Genomic DNA, 21,745 nt, shown 5'->3' on the forward strand with positions numbered 1-21,745 from the left:
TTATAAATTTCGCTATAAATTCAAAAAAATAAATAAATTTCAGACAATCTATACAACAGTAATAACGGCGGAACAACAAAATTTCTAAAAAGCGAAAAGTTTTCAAAAATATTTCGAAGGGATGAGGAAAAGAAGAGAGATTAGTCTTTTGTTAAATTCAATCTCGCTGGAGGATTTAGCCCTCCCCCCCAAGTCACTCCTAAGTGTTAGGAGAAACAAAATATTCTCAAAGCTCCTGTTTAAATAAATTACCTAAACAATCAGTATCGTCATAGTAGGTACACCAAAAACCTATAAACCCAAAGTTCAATTTGTTTTGATCAGAAGCAATAAGCAAACTTCTTTCTCTGTTTATGACCATGATCCGTTTGTCTTTAAAGTTCTCAAGTTTGAACCTCCCACTTTCTTGGTCTGTTCGACGTAACAACAAAATATCTTCTCCAGCACCAACATAATCATAAAAAACAATCCCTTCGCTTGAGCCGATAATTAAAGTATTATTAGTAGCATTCCTGTTCCTTTCGAGAGAACGAAATAACCTTTCCAATCTTGTTCAGATTAAATCGTAAACACTTGGAGCAGCATCATACGTTATAATTGGGAAGCTTTCCGAGGATGGGTCTCTTCCAAATATTGAATGCCATGAAGAGTGAAGCAGAGAAGTGGAAAAGGACCTGATAAATATTTCGCAAGTCGAATAAATAATAAAGCGATATCAGACTAGTCAAGAAACAGCCAACGTTTGCAATGCTCTTTCTTTGAATTGGTGAATATAAAACATAACACTGAAAATAATAGAAAAATGCAAATTCAAATTTAGCAGAATTTACAGGAATAGACTGATTCAACCAAATCTCAAACAAGCTCTCTGTTCCTAACTGACATAACTTTCAACCACAAACTAAAAACAAACACAAAACTATGCACAGGTCGGAATGGGAAGACTAAAAGGATCGAGTTAGGCAAGGTGACACTAGATCATCCTGTACATATTCTTTCTACCATCTCTTAGTTAATTGACTGATCGTGATTACCTGTAAGAAGTTGATAACTGCTGAAGTGAAGAACGCAAAACTGATCGATAACCAATGTGTCTGCAAAACAAAAAAAAAGAGACATGTTAAATATTTCCCTCGTCAGAAGAATGGCATCATCTTCATCTTTCTTCAGTTAAAAATGAGCCAAAAATTCCGCAAATGCGCTAATAAACATTTTCAAGCTGAGATACTTTCTAGAATACATGCTTTTTTTTATAAGAATGGTGTTTTTTTCATTTCATCATGGATATTCTAAACTTTTTGACGAAAATCATCCAAAAATATTCTTACGGTATTCTTAGGTTAAGATCGAAATTGGCAATCTACAGGTTAAAATGCATTAAAAATGGCATTCTTAAGTTAAGTTGCTAAATTCCATGATGGTGATATTCTTACCATATTCTTAATTTTTCGGCCATTTTCATCGTGGACATTCTTATAAAGTGTATTCTTATAAAAAAAGCGTGTAAAGGATAAAAAAGGGACGGACCTCATCCTCCATGTCGACTTGTGAGAGGAATGGGACCAAACGAACGATATTCATGATACCACACAGTAAACAGACCATCACCGCCACATAATTACTCGTTGTCATCGCATCCATCTTGAATTTTGGAGCTGAAAAGTAAAAAGAGGTAACGAGATCGTGATAATATATTCTTGGGTAGATACAATCAAAGTCATAATAATTGAAAAAAAGGTAAATTTCCACGAAACTTTACAACCAAAAACGATTTGGAAGCGCTCTAAATTAGGTTGGACGGGTGGAGTTTTAACTCTGAGTTTTAACGCTAGACTTAATTACTAAAGAACTAAAAGTCCAAGAATGGTCCAATAGGGTTCAGAATATAACCTGGAAGTCTATAAACCCCTCCCAAATTAAAATATTCGAACAAATATATCAATTTGCCCAAAAGCGACTTTTTCACCCGAACTTTAAATTGCTGAAAACGAGGAATTAAAATTCCTAACCTAAATTCCCAATATATTTCGACCCTGATTGTAGTAAGCGAGTGGAAAGAGATCTAAATGCTGCACATACGTTGATCAATGATAGCTATTTGAAGAACTCACGCAGGATGTGTGTAGCACTGCCATTTGAAGTTGCTTTCAGGATATTTTTCGCGGCATTCGAAACGGAGTTTTGGATGACACCCCCTCCAACTCCCGCTGCAGACGAATTCAAATCTTTTTCGGTGATTTCATAAGGAGGATTATTTTTCAGTTCTTCACTGATGTCTGTGAGGTCGATTCTGGTGTAAAGTGTTCGTGTGTTGTTGTACTTTGTTTTCGTCTTCTGAATGAAACTGTCTGAAAAAAGAAACGGACAAAACGTTTACTGCGCATGATCATGAATGGGGTTTGTCAATCTACACATGCTTAAAAAGAGGGTTGGCAATTCAAAGTGCATAAATAAATCTTCGCATCAAAACAAGCAAGTTAATAATTTGTTGGTCTAATATGAGATGACAAAATGCTATGACAAAGATAACTGTAGGACGAATCGGGTTGAATGAAAATCAATGGCTGAAATAAAAATAGAACGTTGGCATTATTACTGGAACTGTTCTAGGTTTGCATGATTTAATGTGAAATATATGATGGTTGTTTACATAACATTTAATGAGCAATGGTCTGCAAATTGGACGTTTAAAAAGGATGTTTTTTTATTCAGGAAATATGATCTACAATTCTCGGTTTGGCCATTTCCGGTTGTTAAAAAACTATTTATACAATGATAGAACATCTTGATATTGATTTGTTCGTTCAATTCATTTTGAAGATGAAAGGACTAACAACGCTGGCCTTGTTCTTGAGCATTTTATCTCTCATTGAAGGTCATGAAGCTCTCCATGATGCGTCTTGGTATTCAAGTCATCACTTTTATAGAAATGGTCGCCAAAATCAACACAAAGAGGGCGGCCGAGCGAAGGCTTATCCAGAAGTTCCTTTCGCTGGAAGTCCAGATGCAAGGGTAAACCTGGCAAATCTCGCTCAAATCAAAGGCTCATTTTATTTGCATGAATTGCAAAGGGAAAGCGGTTTGGGAGTTTTCAAGTTGAAATTGTTTGAAGAGCGGATCATTCTCGGAGACCCGGTGGCAATCCAAGTGATGTACGATAAGACGTTGATAGAAAAATCGACGGACGCCGGCTTGTTTACCGTAAACGCATTCAATTTGAAAGGTTATCTCTCTTCCGCTTCCACCAACGGTTTTGAGAAAATTCGAAAGAAGAGAGGCATGTGGCGCATTCTAAGACGCGCAGAAAAGAAGTATGGGAACGAAGGTTTGTTCAACTTGCTGAAGAAACACTGGCAAAGCGTTCTTCCTCTCATCAAAGACAATCAAACGAACGTCGAAAACCTGATTGATGCCGTCACCGTTCGCACGCTCAGCGAATTCTTCTTAGATAAACCTTTCGATTTGGACCTCAAAATATTCTTCATCTGGTTCAGTAAAGGAGTAACACCGAAGAGTACTCCGGATCTCAAATTCGATGCTTTGGGTCAGCAGGTTACCGATCAAATGTACGCTTACCTAGAAAGTACACCGTGGGCGAAGAACGTTCTTCCCAAACTCTTGAAGCGAGATAAACGAAGCGCAGACACCTTGAAAAGTGAGGCTCTTTTCTTCGTCTTCGTTTTCTCAGCTTTCGCATTAAGAAGCGGTTTATCTTCCACAATTCCCCTCTTCTTGAATTTGGACGAACGTACAAAAGGGAGGATTTCGAATGAAGTAGACATCTTCAATCGAATGGACGGGCAGAACATGGGCGAAAAATTAGAAGCGTTTGATGTGGTGGACCGGTTCGTGGTTGAGGTCTTCCGCTTTCTTCCTCCGGTCACTCAAGTCTTCAGACGAGCCAAGAAGGATTTCCTGTTGGACTCATTACAAGGAAGATACAAGGTGAAAAAAGGTTCATTTCTGACCGGTTTTTCGTACGGAACACAAAGAGATCCAGAGACTTTCCGTTTACCGAATCTGTTTAGCGTCACCGGAAGTCAAGATCACATCAAAGAAAATTTCATTGCTTTTGGAGGTCCGTTCAACCAAAGACCGAAAGTGAACAATCGAAAATGTTTGGGACAGTACATCTCACTGAACATGGCCAAAATGTTTGTCTCCTTGTTTGCAAGATGCGAGATTGAGGCGGTCACCAGATTAGATTTCACTGCTTCCGCCGCTAACCGTGTTGTGGCGAGTGACGAACCTTTGAAAGTCAATAAATTCAAATGCTGAACATTTTCTAGGGTCAAGAAATTCGAATGTTGAACATTTTTGAGGATTAAAAAATTTAAATGTTGAACTTTTTTTTCATTATATTGGTATCAATTTGTATTTTACTATACTGTGTCAAACCAACATGAAATAAATTGCAAAATGAAAAAAATTAAAAGTTTTCTTCATTAATTAAAACCTCATTCCTTGTGCCTACTGATAGCGGCAAAAAGTACCCTGACAAAAAAAGGATCAGATACCATTTGTTCGTCTTTTTTGAAGTCATTGAACTGCCGTCATCTTTGTAACGTCGGATTTTGATGCCTTTGTGAGAAGGCTTCCCTTCCCCCGCGTTCCACATTGATGGGCAACTCAGTAGGCGATTGACATCCAGTTTAGCCAAAAGCCATCAAATGTGATCTCCAGGTTGGACATTAAAAAACCTCCCTGTTAAGAAGCTTCAAATCTTGAGCATCACCAACGACAGTTCTCTTAGAGTGATATAACCCTCCTATTATACACAATGATTGTTCAAAAAGATTTACATTGACTTTTCAAGTTGTTCTTATTGCTGAAGTGAGTACTGGTCACTTCACTTCACGACCAGTCAACGTTACATAAACAAGATGGCGGGCATAGAAACAGAAGATCAACAACAAACCAAATTCAATTTGTCAAACAAAATGAAATCAATTTTTGAAAATACAACCGACTATCACCTTGTCCTCTTAGCAAACAAAAAACATAGAGGAAAAGCCTAATCAAGTCCAACAAGAAAATTGGGGGCTATTCGCGATTTAAAATAGCTGAAATAATTCTAGAAAACTGTTTTCAAGTTTTTTACGTTTTCCCGTTTCAGATTTGACGCATATGTCTTATATCATGGCCGGTGTTTCCTTTTGTTTTATCGTGTTCGATTTAGTACTAAATTAAATGTTTTTCTTTTTTCTCTTTCTGACCAATCTTGCTCCACATCCGTGTCAATCCAATGTGAAAAAGCTTGTCAAAAAATTGACGAGTAAACAAACGACGTATCACTCTTATTTAAAAACAAAACCTTTAAAAACCATATTTTTCCAGTATATACTTAAAAATGGGATTTAATCCAAAAAGTTTTAATATTAGATCAATTATCTCCAAGTGTCTCTATCAAGACTGGTTCCCCTACCTTTTTTCTAATACTATACATGTAGTTTAGTAAAAAGTTTTTCACTTGACAGATATATCTAAAAAAGCTTGAAAGGAAACTCTTACCGAAAGCGATAAAAGAGTAGGGTCGAATGGCTTTATCTACAGCTCCCCTTGTGTATTGTGTGGTGAACTCTCTCTTCAATTCGTCCACAAAACTGAACGCCAACACTGCTGCCAAGTTGATCTCACAAATCATTAAGAAACATACACCAACTTCTGTTGTAAAGCTAAAAAAACAGGAAAAGCATTTTTGAAATGAAGTTCTAGGTTCACTTATGTGATCTTCATTATTAGCAATTATATTAATCTTAGAACTTAATTTGGAACCTAATTCTTTTATGAAACTTAATAATAATAAAGAGCGGATACAGTATCTTTCTTTTATGAAACTTAGCATTTTGGTATTTCTTTTCTGGGAGATCACGTGACATACATTTTCCTTTTCAATCGTTTAAATCGAATAATAAGAGGCGAAATAGGTTTTCAGTAAACCTCCTTGTTTATTAAAAAGTAAATACAGCACCCAATCAATTGAGGAAAACAAGTTGGCAAAAAAGGCAAGAAATCAAACAAGTTCCTTGATAATTTGTCATACAGGTGTTTATTGGAAAAAATCTGTATTATTTTGAGATATTTATAAATTTTTCAGTGATTTTGATACTAAGGGATTTTGTTCCTCCTGAGAAGTTTGCTTCAGGCTTTATACAATTAACTAAAAAAGCCTTCATTCTTCCCGTTGAAGTAATGTATTTTTTTGACTTCGAATTTTAAAATAAATGTTTCATTCTTTCAAGATTTCCCCATATTGGTTGCACAATAAGGTTCATGGAAAAGAACAGAGTACATACTATATCTTGAATCTACCAACTGTCATGGTACATCGAACAGGAAACTGTCTTGCTTTGCGCGAAAGTATTTTGGCATATCTTTTGCTGTCTCTCAACTCAACCCCTGAGTCCACATCAGTTGAAGCAGACAATGCAAGGCCATCTTTCGCTCGGTGCACCACTGCAAATCTTATCATATTTATTATCTTTTTATCTGGAAGAAGAAAATTTAGTTTCCAATAATAACATGATTTTGTTTTCCTTTGAAAAACCACCAAATCATAAATTGTAAAGAGTTCTCATTATTTTCACGTCCTTTGTTTATTAAGAAGAGCTGATTGAGAAAATTTTTGGGAAAGGGGTACATATTATCTAGACGCCAAATAAAATTGAAAAAATGGCAACAATGGTAAGAAAATGCACTTTCAAATCATGATATATAATCTAAATTAGGTTGGGAGGTTGATTTTGTAATGATACATTAAAAACTAACCCTTTAATGAATTCTGGTCTGTAAAATACCAATCAATCAGGTGACTGGATCAAAACAATAAAATCTTAGTTTACATTATCATTATCTATCACTGTTCAAATTTTTAAGTCCATCGTACTTTCCAATCACAAGATATCATTTGAAAATGAGTAGGTTTTTAAATAATTATTGCAGATTATTGACTTCTTTGTTACCCTTTAATAAATTCTGGTCTGTAAAATACCAATATGGCAGGTTACTGGATCAAAATGATAAAAAATCTTGTGTCTTCAAAATCAAAAAAGAACTATACCACGTGATAAAGCTCTTCAAACTGAGCAAAAAAATGTATTATATCAAAGTCTCAACTTTTCTAGATCAAAAGTTATTGACGATTTTATGGTCAAAAATTGATTGAAAACAGGGAATTTCACCACAATCTGTATAATTTATGCAAAATTATAGCACTTTTTTACCACAAAAACGCCCATAACTTTTGATCTAGGAAAGTTGAGACTTTGATATACATTTTTTTGCTCAGTTGGAAGAGCTCTATCACGTGGTATAGGTCTTTTTTGATTTTGAAGACCCCCCAAAAATCACGAATTTTCAGGGCTTACAATTTTGCCTAAAATAGCAAAAAATCACAAATTACGCAAAAACTGCGGGTTTTCAAGCTTGGTAACATTCAAATTCCGAATCAGCACCCGCAAATTGAGTAAGAAACATATCAAAAAGTTGGTCCCAGACATTTTGAATTTTTTCTTTATTTTTGAAACATTAACAATCCACTGGCCACGGCCTATCTTCAAAATCCCTATACGATTATAAAAGGGAATTTCCCCAAAAAAACAAAATTCCGAATTTTCAAATTTTCAGGGAAAGTAATTTCAGCCACCTTTAACATGACGTACCTTCCCTTCCATCCTTAAGCAAAGAAAACTAATCAACATTGCACACAAAGTCAAAAAACCCTATAGTAGAGTATCACCATTGTACATTGTTACGGAGCTAATTGTGAGAAATGCTTATTTTCCTTTAAAAATGACAAAAGGAAATTTTCCCAAAAAAACAAAAATAAAGTTTTAGTTTGAAGCCATTTTTCAAAGTCTAAAATTTAAAACAGCTATATAAGCGATATATTTCGGTGGTATCACCATTCTCAAGCTTATAAAAAATACAAGTGTTCTGTCAGATTTCACAAATTTCTATCTACATGTAGATAAAATACAAATTTCTATCTACAGATATTTATGCATTTTCTTTTGTTTTTAAATGTTTTTAATCGATTTTAATTTTAAACTCGAAAAAACTTGTATTTTTTATAAGCTTGAGAATGGTGACCACCAAAATATATCGCTTAACTGTTTTAAATTCTAAACAAAAAATGTATTCTGAGGCAAAGTTTGCAATAATGGAATACCAGATATTTTCATCAATATCGGTTTATCATCAGAAGAAAAATTTGGCCCAAGTACTGTTACTTGAGATACTCCTGATAATGACAGGAGCACTTTGGGATTTGAAGCCGTTTCCAACAATAGATTGCTTTCTGTCTTTCAGAAACGATTCAATCCATCTCAATAGCTTTCCTTTGATTCTGAGCTGAGCCATTTTATGGAGCGAAATTGCATGATCAACTTTGTCAAATGCTTTGCTAAAGTCTAAATAAATTGTGGTGCAAAGAACTCAAGAAGACGTCAAAATTGAATAAAATTGTGTTGACATTGATACCTCTCTCAAGGTACGATAGGATTGTGTTCAAGAAGCTGACTCAGGCAAGATCTACCTTGTCGAAAGCCATTTTGAAAGTCATTAAAAATGTTGTTCTCTTCTAGAAAATTAACTCGAGCTTCACCTTTGTCCCTTCTTTCGTAAGTTCATACCGCTTCAACGAATAACAGCTTCTGTTCAAAGCCAAATTCAGATCAATGTAAATCTGAAAACTACTTTCCGAAATGGAAACACACTTTTCCTGTATTCTTTCAAACTGATTTGAGATTCAACAAAATTTTCAGGATAACCAGCATTTGAATATTTAGATCTGATTCTAACTACTTTAATCGTAGAAATTTTAGTGAGACTAATTTTAGCGTATATTAGCGAGCCAGAAAAATCTTGATTTTCTTTGGATTTATTTTAGCGAATCACGATTTCAAAAGATTTCGCGTGGATAAATTTTAGCGAATACTCGTATTTCATTATTGACTGAATTCGTTTTCTAGCATTTCTTTGCACTGAAACCATTCCTATTGATAAAAATGTATCAAGGCAATATAACCAGAAATTTCGCGTGGATAAATTTTAGCGATCTGTCGATTTGGCGTGTTTTAGCAAGATTTATTTTAGCGAAAATAGGGAAAACTCGCTAAAACACTAAAATTAGTCTCGCTAAAATTTCTACGATTAAAGTAGCTCATCCTTGAATGACATTGCGAGACGATATGCTCTACTAAATTCCCCATTGATGACACTTAGCTTATATCATAACAGTACTTTGGACATAGTGTGCAAAGGGGTCCAGGTCCCACCAAAAAATGAGGTCCCAGCAGTATCTAAAACCTCCAACTGATAACTTGAATCCTTGCTCCCACCTAAAACTCGAATTTTTCCCTATTCCCAAAGGCAATTGTGTGGACCCCTTTTAACTATGAAAATGATTCCGCTAAGATTCAAATATTAGCAAAAACCACACACGGGCATTCCAAATGGGAAACTAAGTAGATTTATTCAGACGACCTGGTAGGGTTGGGTATGGGTGTGGTTTGGGTGTGGCTACGTACCGTGAGATTGGGTAACTACAAAATTAAATCAAAACAAAAATGATAGAGTAGAGCTGCGAGCGGAGCTGCGTAGTTGTATTTTAATGACCTTCCAGGTCTTTCATTTGAGGGCTATGCATGTTAGCCTCCACTGATGCAAGTTACCCAATCTCACGGTATCAGATTGGCTAGGAATTGGGTTATTGTCAGTTAGGGCTAGGGTTGGAGCTCGAAAAAAGCACTCTTTTGGGACTTTCTCTTAATATAGTCTGGTCTGTAGTTTGTACAATATAAATAGCCATCAGAAACACTTTCCTAGCATGAATCCGTGGCGCTGTGGATAAGGCATTGGGTTTCCAAATAACAGAACTTTGCATTTGGTGAGTTCGAATCCCACTGGCGGCGATCTTTTGGTAAGTCATTAGTCGTTAGAAAACATAGAAGATAACTCACCAGAACCAGGATCAGGAAGTCAGAAAAAGAGACTGGAAAGTACGAAATAAGTCCAGATATGTCTTTTGTTTTTATGAAGAAGCCCCTACCTTACCAAAAGGTACCGCGAAATTCGGGTGCATGTCACTAGTCCGACACTTTCTAGTAAAACTTAAAAGAGTAAAATAGTCCGAATCTATAAAATAAATTTACAATTTAGAAGTCTTTTTTTCCAACGTCACTTTTGTCCGAAAACGAAAGATTTTAGAGTGTCGAATGTTGAATAAGTGCTTTTCACTGAGATAATATTAATAAAAGTTCATTTTGGCGGCATTTTGACATAATTAGAAATAAAGGATCAATCAAATTTGTGTAAAGATAACTTATAGCAAAAAGAATGCACCGTCTTTAAGGGTCCATTTTTGCATGTTCAAAATTATGCTATAAGGGTTGTAAATCACCCAGCCTCCCCCAAAAGAAGGGTCATAAAAACAGCTAAATCCAATTTCTTGACTCTTGAAAGCCTAATCCTAATAAGCTTCCAAAAATTTAAGAAAAGTCGGAACTTTGGATTTTTATAAGCACGTGGGGTGGTTGCTTATAAAAAATGTACCTCCTCTTCGGTGATTAATATTTCGTTTTTTTTTACTCGTTGTCGGAATACTGATGCATTCGTCAAATCCAATGTCGGACATTTTAACTGCTAGTATAGACTTAAACTTGTATATTAAGATTACGGGATTTCGAGTACGGGCTGATTTTACTTTTGTTTTGAGTGGTTTCATTTTCGATTTCAAGCCAACATCTTAACAGCAGGGTGCTCGCCCATAGTTACAGGGGTTTGTGCAAAAAAACAGAACATAGAAGATTTCCCAAATCCCATATTTTGATTAAAGCAACTTTTCTATGTTTCACTTTTTTGCACCTATTATTCAAAATGAAAATATTTAAGATTTTAAGTTTTCTTTTATTCAATGATTTTTTACGGCACTTTGTTGACAATGTAACTCTCGCATCAAATTCCTGCTTCAGTAAATTGAAGATGAGAAATAACCTATACCACGGATCACAGATTGAAACAAATATATGAAGGTTGTTATTTTATAGCCGCCAGGCCATTCTTCATGCCCTTTAAGCGTCCGGTTATCGGACGCTGCCCCTCCTGAAATTACTAAAATATTGGTAAAAACTGCCTTTTTAGTGGAACAACACCTTAAAAAGTGCCCTTTTTGGCCACCAACGGACGCTGCCGTGCCTTTCTTAAATATGGCCTGGCCGCCCATCGTACAAAGCACTGAGAGGCCACGGGTGCCAAAAAGAAGGGCCATTGGAAATGCGGCAACCTCATGTGACAATGAATGGGTAAGCTTTCTAGTAGGGTAGGGCGTCAACAGTCATTTTTGGGGCAAAGTCAGAAAATTCATAATGTAGTGTTTTTTATGAAAATTTAACCTATTGTGAGGCATTCTGCGCAATTTCTAAGGCCAGAAGTCCAAAATTGGCCGAACCCCCCTGGGGGTACTGATTTGCACTATACAGTAGGCAAAAATTGGAAAAAATGGCATTTTCTGGCCTTTTCAGGCCTGTAAACATGTCAAAACTATTGCATTTTTTTCATTTGCTGTACTGTATTAAAAATTTTATGAAGAAACAACAAAATAATCATATTGGATTGAAAATCCAATGTCTATTGTCATTTTAGAGATTTTTACAGTCCAAATTAGGGTTTTTGCCTGAAAAATGGCTCTTAGCAGGGATTTTATTTCCATAATGGCGGACATAAGGATGTTTAAATATGATTTTTTTGTTGCTAAAAAGCGATTTTTGAAGATGCCATTATGAATTTTTGAAAAAAGTGAAAAACTAGAAATTCATTTTGCTTAAAGGCTTCATTGGAGACTTCCATCTCTGAAAATTTCAGACGTGTGGATCAATCATTTTAAAGTTTATGAACTTGCAAAATGGCCTTAAAAAGCATTTTGCCACCCAAAATTGGCTTAAAACGGCTCGTTTATGGCTGCAATGGGCGCAATTTTCAATCCAATATGATTATTTTGTTGTTTCTTCGTAAAATTTAGTACAGCAAATGAAAAAAATAAGATTTGCAATAGTTTTGACATGTTTACAGGCCTGAAAAGGACTGAAAATGCCATTTTTTTCCAATTTTTGCCTATAGTGCGAATCAGTACAGGTAGGCGTACCTCAAAAACCACACTAATTTTATAATGGCTGTAAAATTAGAGAGATGGTATTAAGTGGGATTTCTTTTCTCATTTATGGTGCATTAGCATCACAAAAGTTCTTCCTAGGGGGTAAAAACTTCAAATTTTAATTTTCAATGTGTTTAATATGTGGTGTTAGCTGTTTATATTTTGTAGTTTTTCATTATAATAAATCCCTTACAGATTCAATAATAGTTTGCAAACTTATGTTTAGATCTTCCATGCTTTGTACCACAAATCCAGCAATGTAGGTACCTCAAAAACCACAATGGGAATACCTAAATGCTGGAAAATCAGTTGAAGATATCTCAAAAATGAATATCAAATCCTGTTCTTAACAGACCAGAGTTTTCTATTTCATAGTATTATTAGTGTAGCTTGTTTAATTCTCTTGTTAGATGCTTGTAAACATGAAAGATATTTTTCAGTAAGCTAATTGTCTAGAATTTTATCTTTTTGAAAAAGCTACGGCCCTAATCCACGATTTAAATGAAAAGACTTTGGATCTAGAGAAAGTTCCAGGCCTACTAACAGTTAAAAAAGCAAAACCAAAAATGTCAAAAGCATGCAACAAGCTGACTCATACCCACGGATCAATGAAGGCAAAAGGGGTTTTACAGCTCTCAAAGGAAAAAGAAGCAGATAAGAAGATGGAGGAAGAAGCTAAGGTTTAGCTTCTTCATTTTTACGATGAATGTTTTTGTAAAAAGAAGGCGTGTGAAGCAACCGGCTTAAAGCAGTGCCCGAATTGCCATGACATCCTTAAATCAATTTGCTCAAAGATGTCATGCAAAGGTATTGATGGTGTTAAACCAACTATGATTGTTCCAGCATATGACACAATTGACAAGAAAGAAAGAAAGACAACTACTCGAAAGACAACTACTCGAAAGAAACTAAAGGATTTGCTCAAAGATGATGACGATGATCATATTGAATCAGATGATACTGATTCTGATGAGAATGGTATAGATATGTTAGAAAGCTCGGACAGTGAGATGTCAGAAATTTCTAATAGTGAATACAATGAAGAAATCATAGATCCTAAAACTGCTGCTCTTGATACAATGAAAGTCCTCTGGAAGTTTTTGTCCCCTCCAAATAAAGAAGAGGATGTTGTTGAAAAATGGTATGCTGCAGTTTACAGAGGAGACAAAATGCCAATGCTTTTCATTGGAAAAGCAATTAAAAGATTTTTAGAGGACAAAGATGGACCCAGTAGAAAGTCTATTAATTATTTGCTTGAAACCTAAAATTGGTTCAGAAACAGTATTGGAAGAACCTCCACAACACCAACGTGATGAGTGGAATTTTGGAATATTGGACTTAATCTATGGTCCTCTTACCGTTACATACAAGGGCTCAAACTCTTTTGATGTGCCAGATTATAACAAAATTAAAGAACATTTTAAGATTGTTGGAAGTATTAATAGAGTAGAATTGCTATGAAAGAAACTTATTTGTATTCCCTAAGGCTAGTTGTATTGATCTTTTGTTAAAATTTTTCGTTGAAAGTTTTATTTCTGTTCATGTTGTATTAAAATTAAAGAACATTTTAAGATTGTTGTTGGAAGTATAATTAGAGTAGATTGTTATGAAACTATTGATATTTATTATTACCTAAAGCTTAGTTGTATTAATTTCATGTTAAAATATTTTGTTGAAAACCCTTATCATATATTTTTTGTTCATATTGTATTTTATAAGATGATTTCTATTCGGATAATAGTATTTCATTGTCATGTACCTCAAAACCCACAATTAGATATTTCTTGTTTTCATAGGGTTTTTTTTACTTGAAAGGCCTCAATTGTCCTTTACAAGTATATGAGATGGTATAATGATTATCTGATCTGATATTTAGCTTAATTTCAAGCATTTTTCAAAATTTCGACTTATGTACCTCAAAAACACAATTTCTTCATTCTTTTGGTAATGTATTTTAGCAGTGAAGTGTCAGTGAATGAAGGAATTAAAATACATTTTTGTTCCTTGGGTTCATACTCCTTATACAGAAGATACTTTTGAACCACCAGATGCAAACTTATGTTCAAGAACTGCAATTTGTTCAGATTTTTGCAAAAATTGAAGGAGAAAAGTTGCAGAATTAGCTAATTTGAGGTGACTTGTTTGATTAAATCAAATATGTTTGCATTAAAAGTTTGAGAGAATTTATTAAGCATACCAGAAATGTAATTGTTACACTTCTGATACATACATATGATAATCTAAAAGGCGTTAAGTGAAAATGTGGTTTTTGAGGTACCACGTGTTCTGTACCCACAGGGGGGGTTCGGCCAATTTTGGACTTCTGACCTTAAAAATTGCGCAGAATGCCTCACAATAGGTTAAATTTTCATAAAAAAACACTACATCTTGAATTTTCTGACTTTGACATCTGACGCCCCACCCTATTTCTAGAAATCCAAACATAAATTGTATAGCTTTTACCAAAAAATAGCACTTCAGGATTAGAAACAGTCAAAAACCAGCTTTTTCCAATTTTCTTCGAGTTACAGAAATTAATTCCTTGTTTGTTTTGATCTGAAATTTTCAGTAGGGGTGGCCAACATGGTTCCCTTGCTCATATCAGAGGGCCGAGACGGGGGTAAGAGAATTAAAGTTTCTAAGTAAAATCTTAATTATCACCCAAAAAAGTGCCTTTTTTTGTCCATAACTTTTAAATATATAGCCCCAGACTTATCCTTCCTTCAGTAAAGCTTCCTATACCTTTTTTCCTTCAGAGAAACCAAAAATATAGGCCTTAATTGCTTGCTTTCATCAGTTCCTGTAGCCTATAGTGTGCCCCCTGTATTTTTATAGACCTTTTTTCAAAGAGGCAACCCTGTTGAATAATTATATAGTCCAGCCATACAAACAATGATACAGCAATGCATACTTACTGTTTCATGCATATTGTAATAATTATGCATGGGTGTATCATTGTTTTTCTGCTGGACTACATAATTATTCAACAGGGTGGCCTCTTTGAAAAAAGGTCTATTTTACTCGGCGCGGGTTTTTCCATAGAGATGTCACACGACTCAAATTCTGCAGTCTTATTGGACTAAAGAAAGCGAAAGTGAAATCGAGCGATCTAGTTGGATGAAAAAAAGACCGGGGAACTGGAACCAAATGGAATTCTCTGGAATTCTCATTCTAAAACAAGATGGCGGTGAGAAAAGCACGTCTTTTGCTTTGGACGAAAAGTTGTAAATTCTGGTTGATTTTAAGGTTTTATCTTATCTTATCTCGTTTACTTTAATTAGTAGAGGCTTCTTCAATGTTTAGGGATGGGGGGGGGGGGATTTTTCGATGGAATAGAGTGTTTAAAAAAGCATTTTTTGTGCTCAAGGTTTTTTTTTCTTCGACAATATTTGTCTTCAATCTTAAATAGATGAACAAGTATTTCACTCTGATGGTTATGATTTTTTCACAGAACATAGTAAAACTATTCAGTAACTGGGACCTTGATATAGCAGTTTAAGTTTAGACTGACTGTTAGACTAGAAAGTGTCGGACTACTGACGACCTCCCCGAAATTCAAAGGTTGTAAGCAAAGAAAGGAAATTACCTTTTCACTGGTCATCCCCAATGTCCAAAGTACCGTTACAATACAAGCTAAATGTCATCAAAGGAGAACTTAGATCCTATGTAACTCTCAGTAGTCTTAGTCTATACGATTTCATATAGATGTGTGCAAGAAGGCCACAATCACAAAATAACCAGTTGGGTGTTATCATTCTACACTACTAACAATAATCTACTCTACATCATTAAAAAATGAAAAACAAATGTATTCTTTCCCGTTTGACAATCTAGCTATTTCAGAGACATAAGATAACATCAGGAAATATAAAAACCTAGAAAGTTACCTACCTACTAGCCTGTATGTTATAGCTACGTGGATTTAAATCGCGCTTGCCATTTTATTTTTTATTTTCAACTTTTTGACCTCCATTTTGAATATTTTGACTTTCGATTTTGCTGATCTTGCTGCGTATATCGTACCTAGTTCGAACAACGTATCCTAAATCCTAAAATGAACCGTAGCTCGATCAAAGGACGATTGTGAAATCGAGGAAATGCGCGCGAAAGCTCGCTGAAAATCAAAACAAACCAACAAAATGGCCGACAACAAAAAACAAGGAAAATCAAGAAAGAGAAAAACAACAAACGAAAAGAATACCAGTTTACAATCAACACTATGGACCTACGATGAGAAACAAAAATTTGTATCAGGTATTTACTTTTACTATGAAAGTGAAAATTATAGATAGGCGTTTCCTGGACTGAAAGCGAAAGTAAAATTGACCTGTACTCAATTAATCGAAATATACAAGTTTACGTCTAAACTCTCTGCTCATTCATCAAGACAAACCTTTTTTTGCTCAGTCATCACAAATATCTTCGTTTTGCGTCGCCCCACAGTCTAGCAAAAAGTTAATTCTTCTTTCAAAAAAAAGACTATAATTTGTTCACCTTTATTATTCTTGCAGCTTCCCAACATCCAAGCTCTCAAACATCATAAGTCAAATGAAATTACTTTTGATTTCCCGTAGAAATTATGCAATGAAAAATCCGGGGGTCAATAAATGAAGACTTTCTTTTCCGCCCAAGATTTCTTTACTTATAACAAATTATTACGTTTCAATATATTTGTTAAATATAATTTTTGATTACAAAAATACTTTACATATTGTATTTAAAGTTTAAAAAAGTAGATTCTACTTAGTTCTTTGTTTTCATGTCTAGCCCCCGTCTAAAAAGAAGTCCCAGAATCCCGAGATTTTGGCAGTCGGGCGTTCAAACCAAAGGCGTTTTTATTTTTCCGCCTACTTACGAATTTTTCTTTTAAAAAATAGGCATTTAAAATATCAAGTTTAAAAATAATAGTATAAACCCTTATTTTCTACCGTATAGTCCTTCTTCTAAAATGAAAAAACAAAATACACTAGAAAATTACGAGTGTTATCAAGCCACCCAAAATGAACTTTCATTCGTTGCGCGTCATCGAACTGTTTTATCCGTCACGATCTATTGTCAACCATTGTCAACCATTGTCCAATCCCGTAAGCGATTGAATTGCTGTAAGTAATAATCTGAGAAAGAGAACTTAATAATATTATGACATCACACAAATAAATTACGATGGGAAAGTCCGCGAATCGAAGACAACACGCGGTCTTAACATTTTTCCCTTGCAAGTTTGGGGGAAACGAAAGTACTCTATATTTTTACGTATAGGGAAGTGTAAGAAAGATTTACAAAATAGAAAAGTTTCGTTTTGGGGTAAAGAATCAGTATTGTGAATTTAAGCGAGTTTCTATTTTGCAATTTTTCTACAGAGCGAAATAAAAATTTTTCTATTGTTCTTGCTCGATTGCCTCTCAGGATGAGTTCTGTAGGAATGAGGCTACCGAGACATAATGTGACAAATTTGCGGGAAAACAAAATTGAGGATTGAGAATTGAGTCAGTGAGTCAGTAAATTTGTCGGACTTTTTCTGTCAATGACGTTTCCTTCTTTCAAAAGTTTAATTATTGCCAAGTTTTTGTGAGCGATTTTTAGCGCATTTGAAACAATTTGACTTTGTTTATCATTACATGCCCCATTTTGGGTCAGAGGTCCAATGTTCAAAAGTCATAATTAAAAACCACCCATAACATGCGGTTGTTTTGGCTGCTGGCTGGCTGACTGCCCAGTTAACACCCATTACCGCCTCACAGACCAATTTTAAGAATACTCGAAAATTTTTACGACAGACCAACTGACTGACTCACTTTTTAGACCCAACAAGGAGGACGTGAAATGAAGATATTTGTGATTGCCGCCTTAGGACTTGAAAAATTAAAATTCTTCCTGTCATGTGTTGGATGCCAAAAATGCATTAAAATATCCTTGGTTTCAGATTTTGTTATTGTAGTCTCTCTTAAACTTGTAGCACCAAAAACCATTGACTTTAGTCAGGCTAGCTCTAAAGCTTTAAAACAACATCTAATAACAACCAGAATATGATTCTTCAATGGGAATCAAAACTATACAGTAAAGTGCACTTACAAACATCAATAAGTCAGATCTAACAAAATTAATAACAGCACTGTCATCATTGACAATAGAACAAAGGATTTTCTGTCAAGAGCCTTGTAAACATTCCAACAACTTCCATGGTAATGATGTAACAGCTACTAAGTCTACCACTTTAGTGCGGTCTCAGGATTGAGCCGAGAACGCTCACAGAATGCCCGCAAGCTCCCGCTCAGGTGACAAACTTCAATCTGTCAATCATTTTCTCAAGCGAAGAGTACGCAAAGCAATTCTAGCTTTACGATAGTGCCGCAGACAGCCGCAGATCATCAGTGGATAGCATTCAATTATTATTATCCCTTTATTTTCAAAAAAGTTGTATTTTTCCTACTCTATTCACATACTGAATTTGAAAGATCTTCTATGTGACGTTTTTTTGCAAACTTCAAAACTGATTTTTGTCTCGCTTTTGCGGAAATTTAGCTTAAGTGCTTACGTGCAGCATAGGGTACAAAGTCCAAATATGAGTTTCCTGTAATTTTTTTATGAAGAGTTAGGTCTATAATATAAGTGTATTAAAAGTTCTTTAGAAACATGTTGGAAGTTTTCACAGATAATCAAGATTCTTTTCTAAGCAAATTCTGGGTTGCTCAAAATTCTTCAACAGTTGTTAAACATCTGCCGATAAATGCTAAGAAAAAGCACAACAAATTTCTTCCTTTGATTTGCTACACTTTGTACCATTCTTCTTTGTGACTTATGTGTAAAAACTTTATTAACAGATCATTAATTTCATATTTGATACTAAACTTGGATTTGTTGTGAACTCGGTCAATTGGATAACAAAAGGAAAATATAACAGATTCTTATCAATATTTCTTTTAGATAGGAACATTTCTTTCAGATAGGAATATTTGGCCAGTTCCTGTATGCGGCCACAATCAAAAAGGTCATAAATAATTTCATAAAAAAATTACATTTGCCTCTTTTTTTGAATATCTACCCCAATGGCTAGCCACAATGGCTGAGCTATTCCTAGCATCAGAATAGTTTTGCAAAATACTTTTGATTGTGGTAGATTTTAGCAATGCAAGATCTCCTTTCCTTGCAAGTAGATTAAATAATGGCAGTCTGTCTTGATTTGCTTTCTCTTTTACAGTACTTATTTCTTTTGAAATATCTAGTTTTCCAATTTCAAAATCTTTTCAAAATCTTTAAGAAATTTCAGTTGTCAAAGTTGGATCCAACTCCATTTTCTGTTAACCTTTTTCTTTATTAACAATGAGTCTAAATATGTACACAATTTGATATCCACTAATTCTCCTTGAGCATACTATATTCATTCAGTTGGTAGATTTATTGATGACCTTTGCGCTATTAATGATTTTTTCTCATGTTATAATGATTATCCAGAGGAGCTACAATAAATTGAAAGTTGAACATTATGTAACACATGCAATATTTTTTAATCTTGACATAAACATTGAAAATAACATCTTTCACTACAAGTTGTTAACAACAATTCTCGTTTTGAGAATGCCACATAAGTATAGTAATTTACCATAACATGTTTTACAGAACTAATTGATTTTTCAAGAAAAATTGCCTTTTGTAAAAAAGCCCCACCGAAAATACAAAAAGAAAAACCCAAAGTCCCACCTTTACATTTGAAAACAAAATCAACAAACCCACCCAGAGTGAGAGGGGGGTGTACACTATAACTCTTTATGATATTCAATTTTAGGATGCTAAAGTGGGACCTAAAAACTTTCCCTTAATTTTTTAAAAAAGCCATAAAAGAACCACTTGGATTTAGATCCCGAATCTGATTCCGAGAAAGTCACCTCACTTTCTCACTTTCAACTGTCTGTTTCTTATCACCCTTTACTGTTTTTTATGCAGCTCTTTGTAAAGGACCTCCATATCGACATGAAAATGGAAGTATCAACTGGATGCAACTTAAACGATTTATTGGAACCAAAACATTGCAAGAAGTTAAGCATTTTGCAAAGACGTTTCATGCTATGGAGCATGGGACAGCTTATGAGGAATTCTCAACCAGAGCTGCTATTGATGTCTGGCGTCAATTAGCTGAAAAGTCAAAAGGAGAAGGTATTGCACATTTCATTGATTGTAGATTGTGGGTAGTCACCTGTAGTCACTCTGTAATTTCATTGTTTAGGTTGAGTGCTAAATCAGCATTTTTTGTCAAAAACACTCCTAGAAGCTAAGGAGATGCCTTAGCCATTCTTGTAATTTTTTTGTTCTGTTTGACTGCATGATTTAGGAGATAACATTGCAGATGTTTGCATTCCACAAGCATTAACTGTGGCAGCTTTGGAGCCCATCAACGCTTCTCCTATGGGTGAAGGTTCAACATCTGCAACATCATCATCAGCTCCAAGTTATCGAAATATTTATACTTACCTGAGCGCAATCACAAGAGGTGCGGAAGGGCCTGTGCTCAATTCTTCTGAATCTGCTATTGTTCTGAGCATGTTGGAGGATTTGATTCTAACTTTGTCAAAATCACAAACCCTCATTCAAAGAGAATTTCTACACTCTTCCTACCCTGAACTTCGATCTATCTTGCAGACACAAGAAGGGCAAGAAGCAAACTCAAGAAATGTTCATTTCAATTCAATCAATCCTTTTGGTGTTCCCTTTGATATTTTAGACTTTCAGCTATTAGAGCAATGTATGGAAAAAGGGAATACTGCAGCTGTTGACAGTGAAAGTGCAATCGAGAAAAGACCTGCTTCAAGGCAATCAAAAAGGAAAACTAAAGCAAATGACTCTGATGCACAGAAGTCTCCAGTACAAACCAGGTCTAAAAGAAAATCATCTGAAGAAAAGGATACAGACAATGGTGTTTAATAATGGAATATATTTTTTTTTACTCATATCTGGAGACTTAGAAAATGATGTGACAGGAGATAATGATATATATGACTGATGAAGGGCCACTAAGGTATCCGAGTTTATTTATATCATCTTTTTCAAAATATTTTGTCAGTAAAGTGTTGCACAAGCGATGGTAATCTTATAACAGATCATTCAGTTCTCTGCTCTAAAGGGACATGGCAATTTTAACGATCTGACCTGGTTATTCAACCAAAACAATAGAAACCGCGTTGCCTTTTGCTTGAAAACGAAAGTATTATTATTGTTAATGTAATGTTATGTATTGTTATGTATGATTGACAATTGATTTTGGTACGATCATTTTGCTTTAGCCAATGTGCACGCTCAAAAGATCATTTAATATTCATCCCAAATGTGGATGAAAAAATTCAAAGCAATGCGCCAACCTTGGTAGATTCTCTTATGGAGCCATTGCCTTTAGTGAACACATGCGCCATGTGCAAATAATCAGAATATGATCGGAGATTAGATAGATATTCATGTGTTTGATGTAAGGAAGCCTTATTCTTTGACCTCCTTTTCTTTTCATCTGAAATACTCGAAAACATGGGCAAAATAACAAGGTGTGTAAAGTTAAAAGGTGTCTAAATAAATAAGCACTTTTGGTTGTTGATTGACTCCAAATATTTT

At 34.9% G+C, this 21,745-nt stretch overlaps 2 protein-coding genes across 2 annotated transcripts; one reads left to right on the plus strand and one right to left on the minus strand.

Annotated features, from left to right (window-relative positions):
* On the minus strand, positions 1-6,514 carry LOC136816939 (vesicle-trafficking protein SEC22a-like). Its single transcript, XM_067073280.1, has 6 exons — positions 6,297-6,514; positions 5,512-5,675; positions 2,112-2,348; positions 1,528-1,655; positions 1,035-1,094; positions 1-785 (listed from the first exon to the last, which is right to left on the minus strand). Exons 1-6 carry the CDS (start codon positions 6,470-6,472, stop codon positions 585-587), a joined length of 966 nt encoding a protein of 321 aa, XP_066929381.1. The 5' UTR covers positions 6,473-6,514; the 3' UTR covers positions 1-584.
* Positions 6,515-16,222: 9,708 nt separating this feature from the next.
* On the plus strand, positions 16,223-21,582 carry LOC136816940 (uncharacterized). The gene is made up of 3 exons (XM_067073281.1): positions 16,223-16,405; positions 20,093-20,302; positions 20,478-21,582. The coding sequence occupies exons 1-3, from the start codon at positions 16,291-16,293 to the stop codon at positions 21,065-21,067; spliced, it is 915 nt and encodes a 304-aa protein (XP_066929382.1). The 5' UTR covers positions 16,223-16,290; the 3' UTR covers positions 21,068-21,582.
* The last annotated feature ends 163 nt before the right edge of the window (positions 21,583-21,745 follow it).

This window comes from Clytia hemisphaerica, unplaced genomic scaffold (assembly GCF_902728285.1).
Source record: "Clytia hemisphaerica strain Z4C2 unplaced genomic scaffold, Clytia hemisphaerica genome assembly, whole genome shotgun sequence".
Lineage (NCBI taxonomy): Eukaryota > Metazoa > Cnidaria > Hydrozoa > Leptothecata > Clytiidae > Clytia > Clytia hemisphaerica.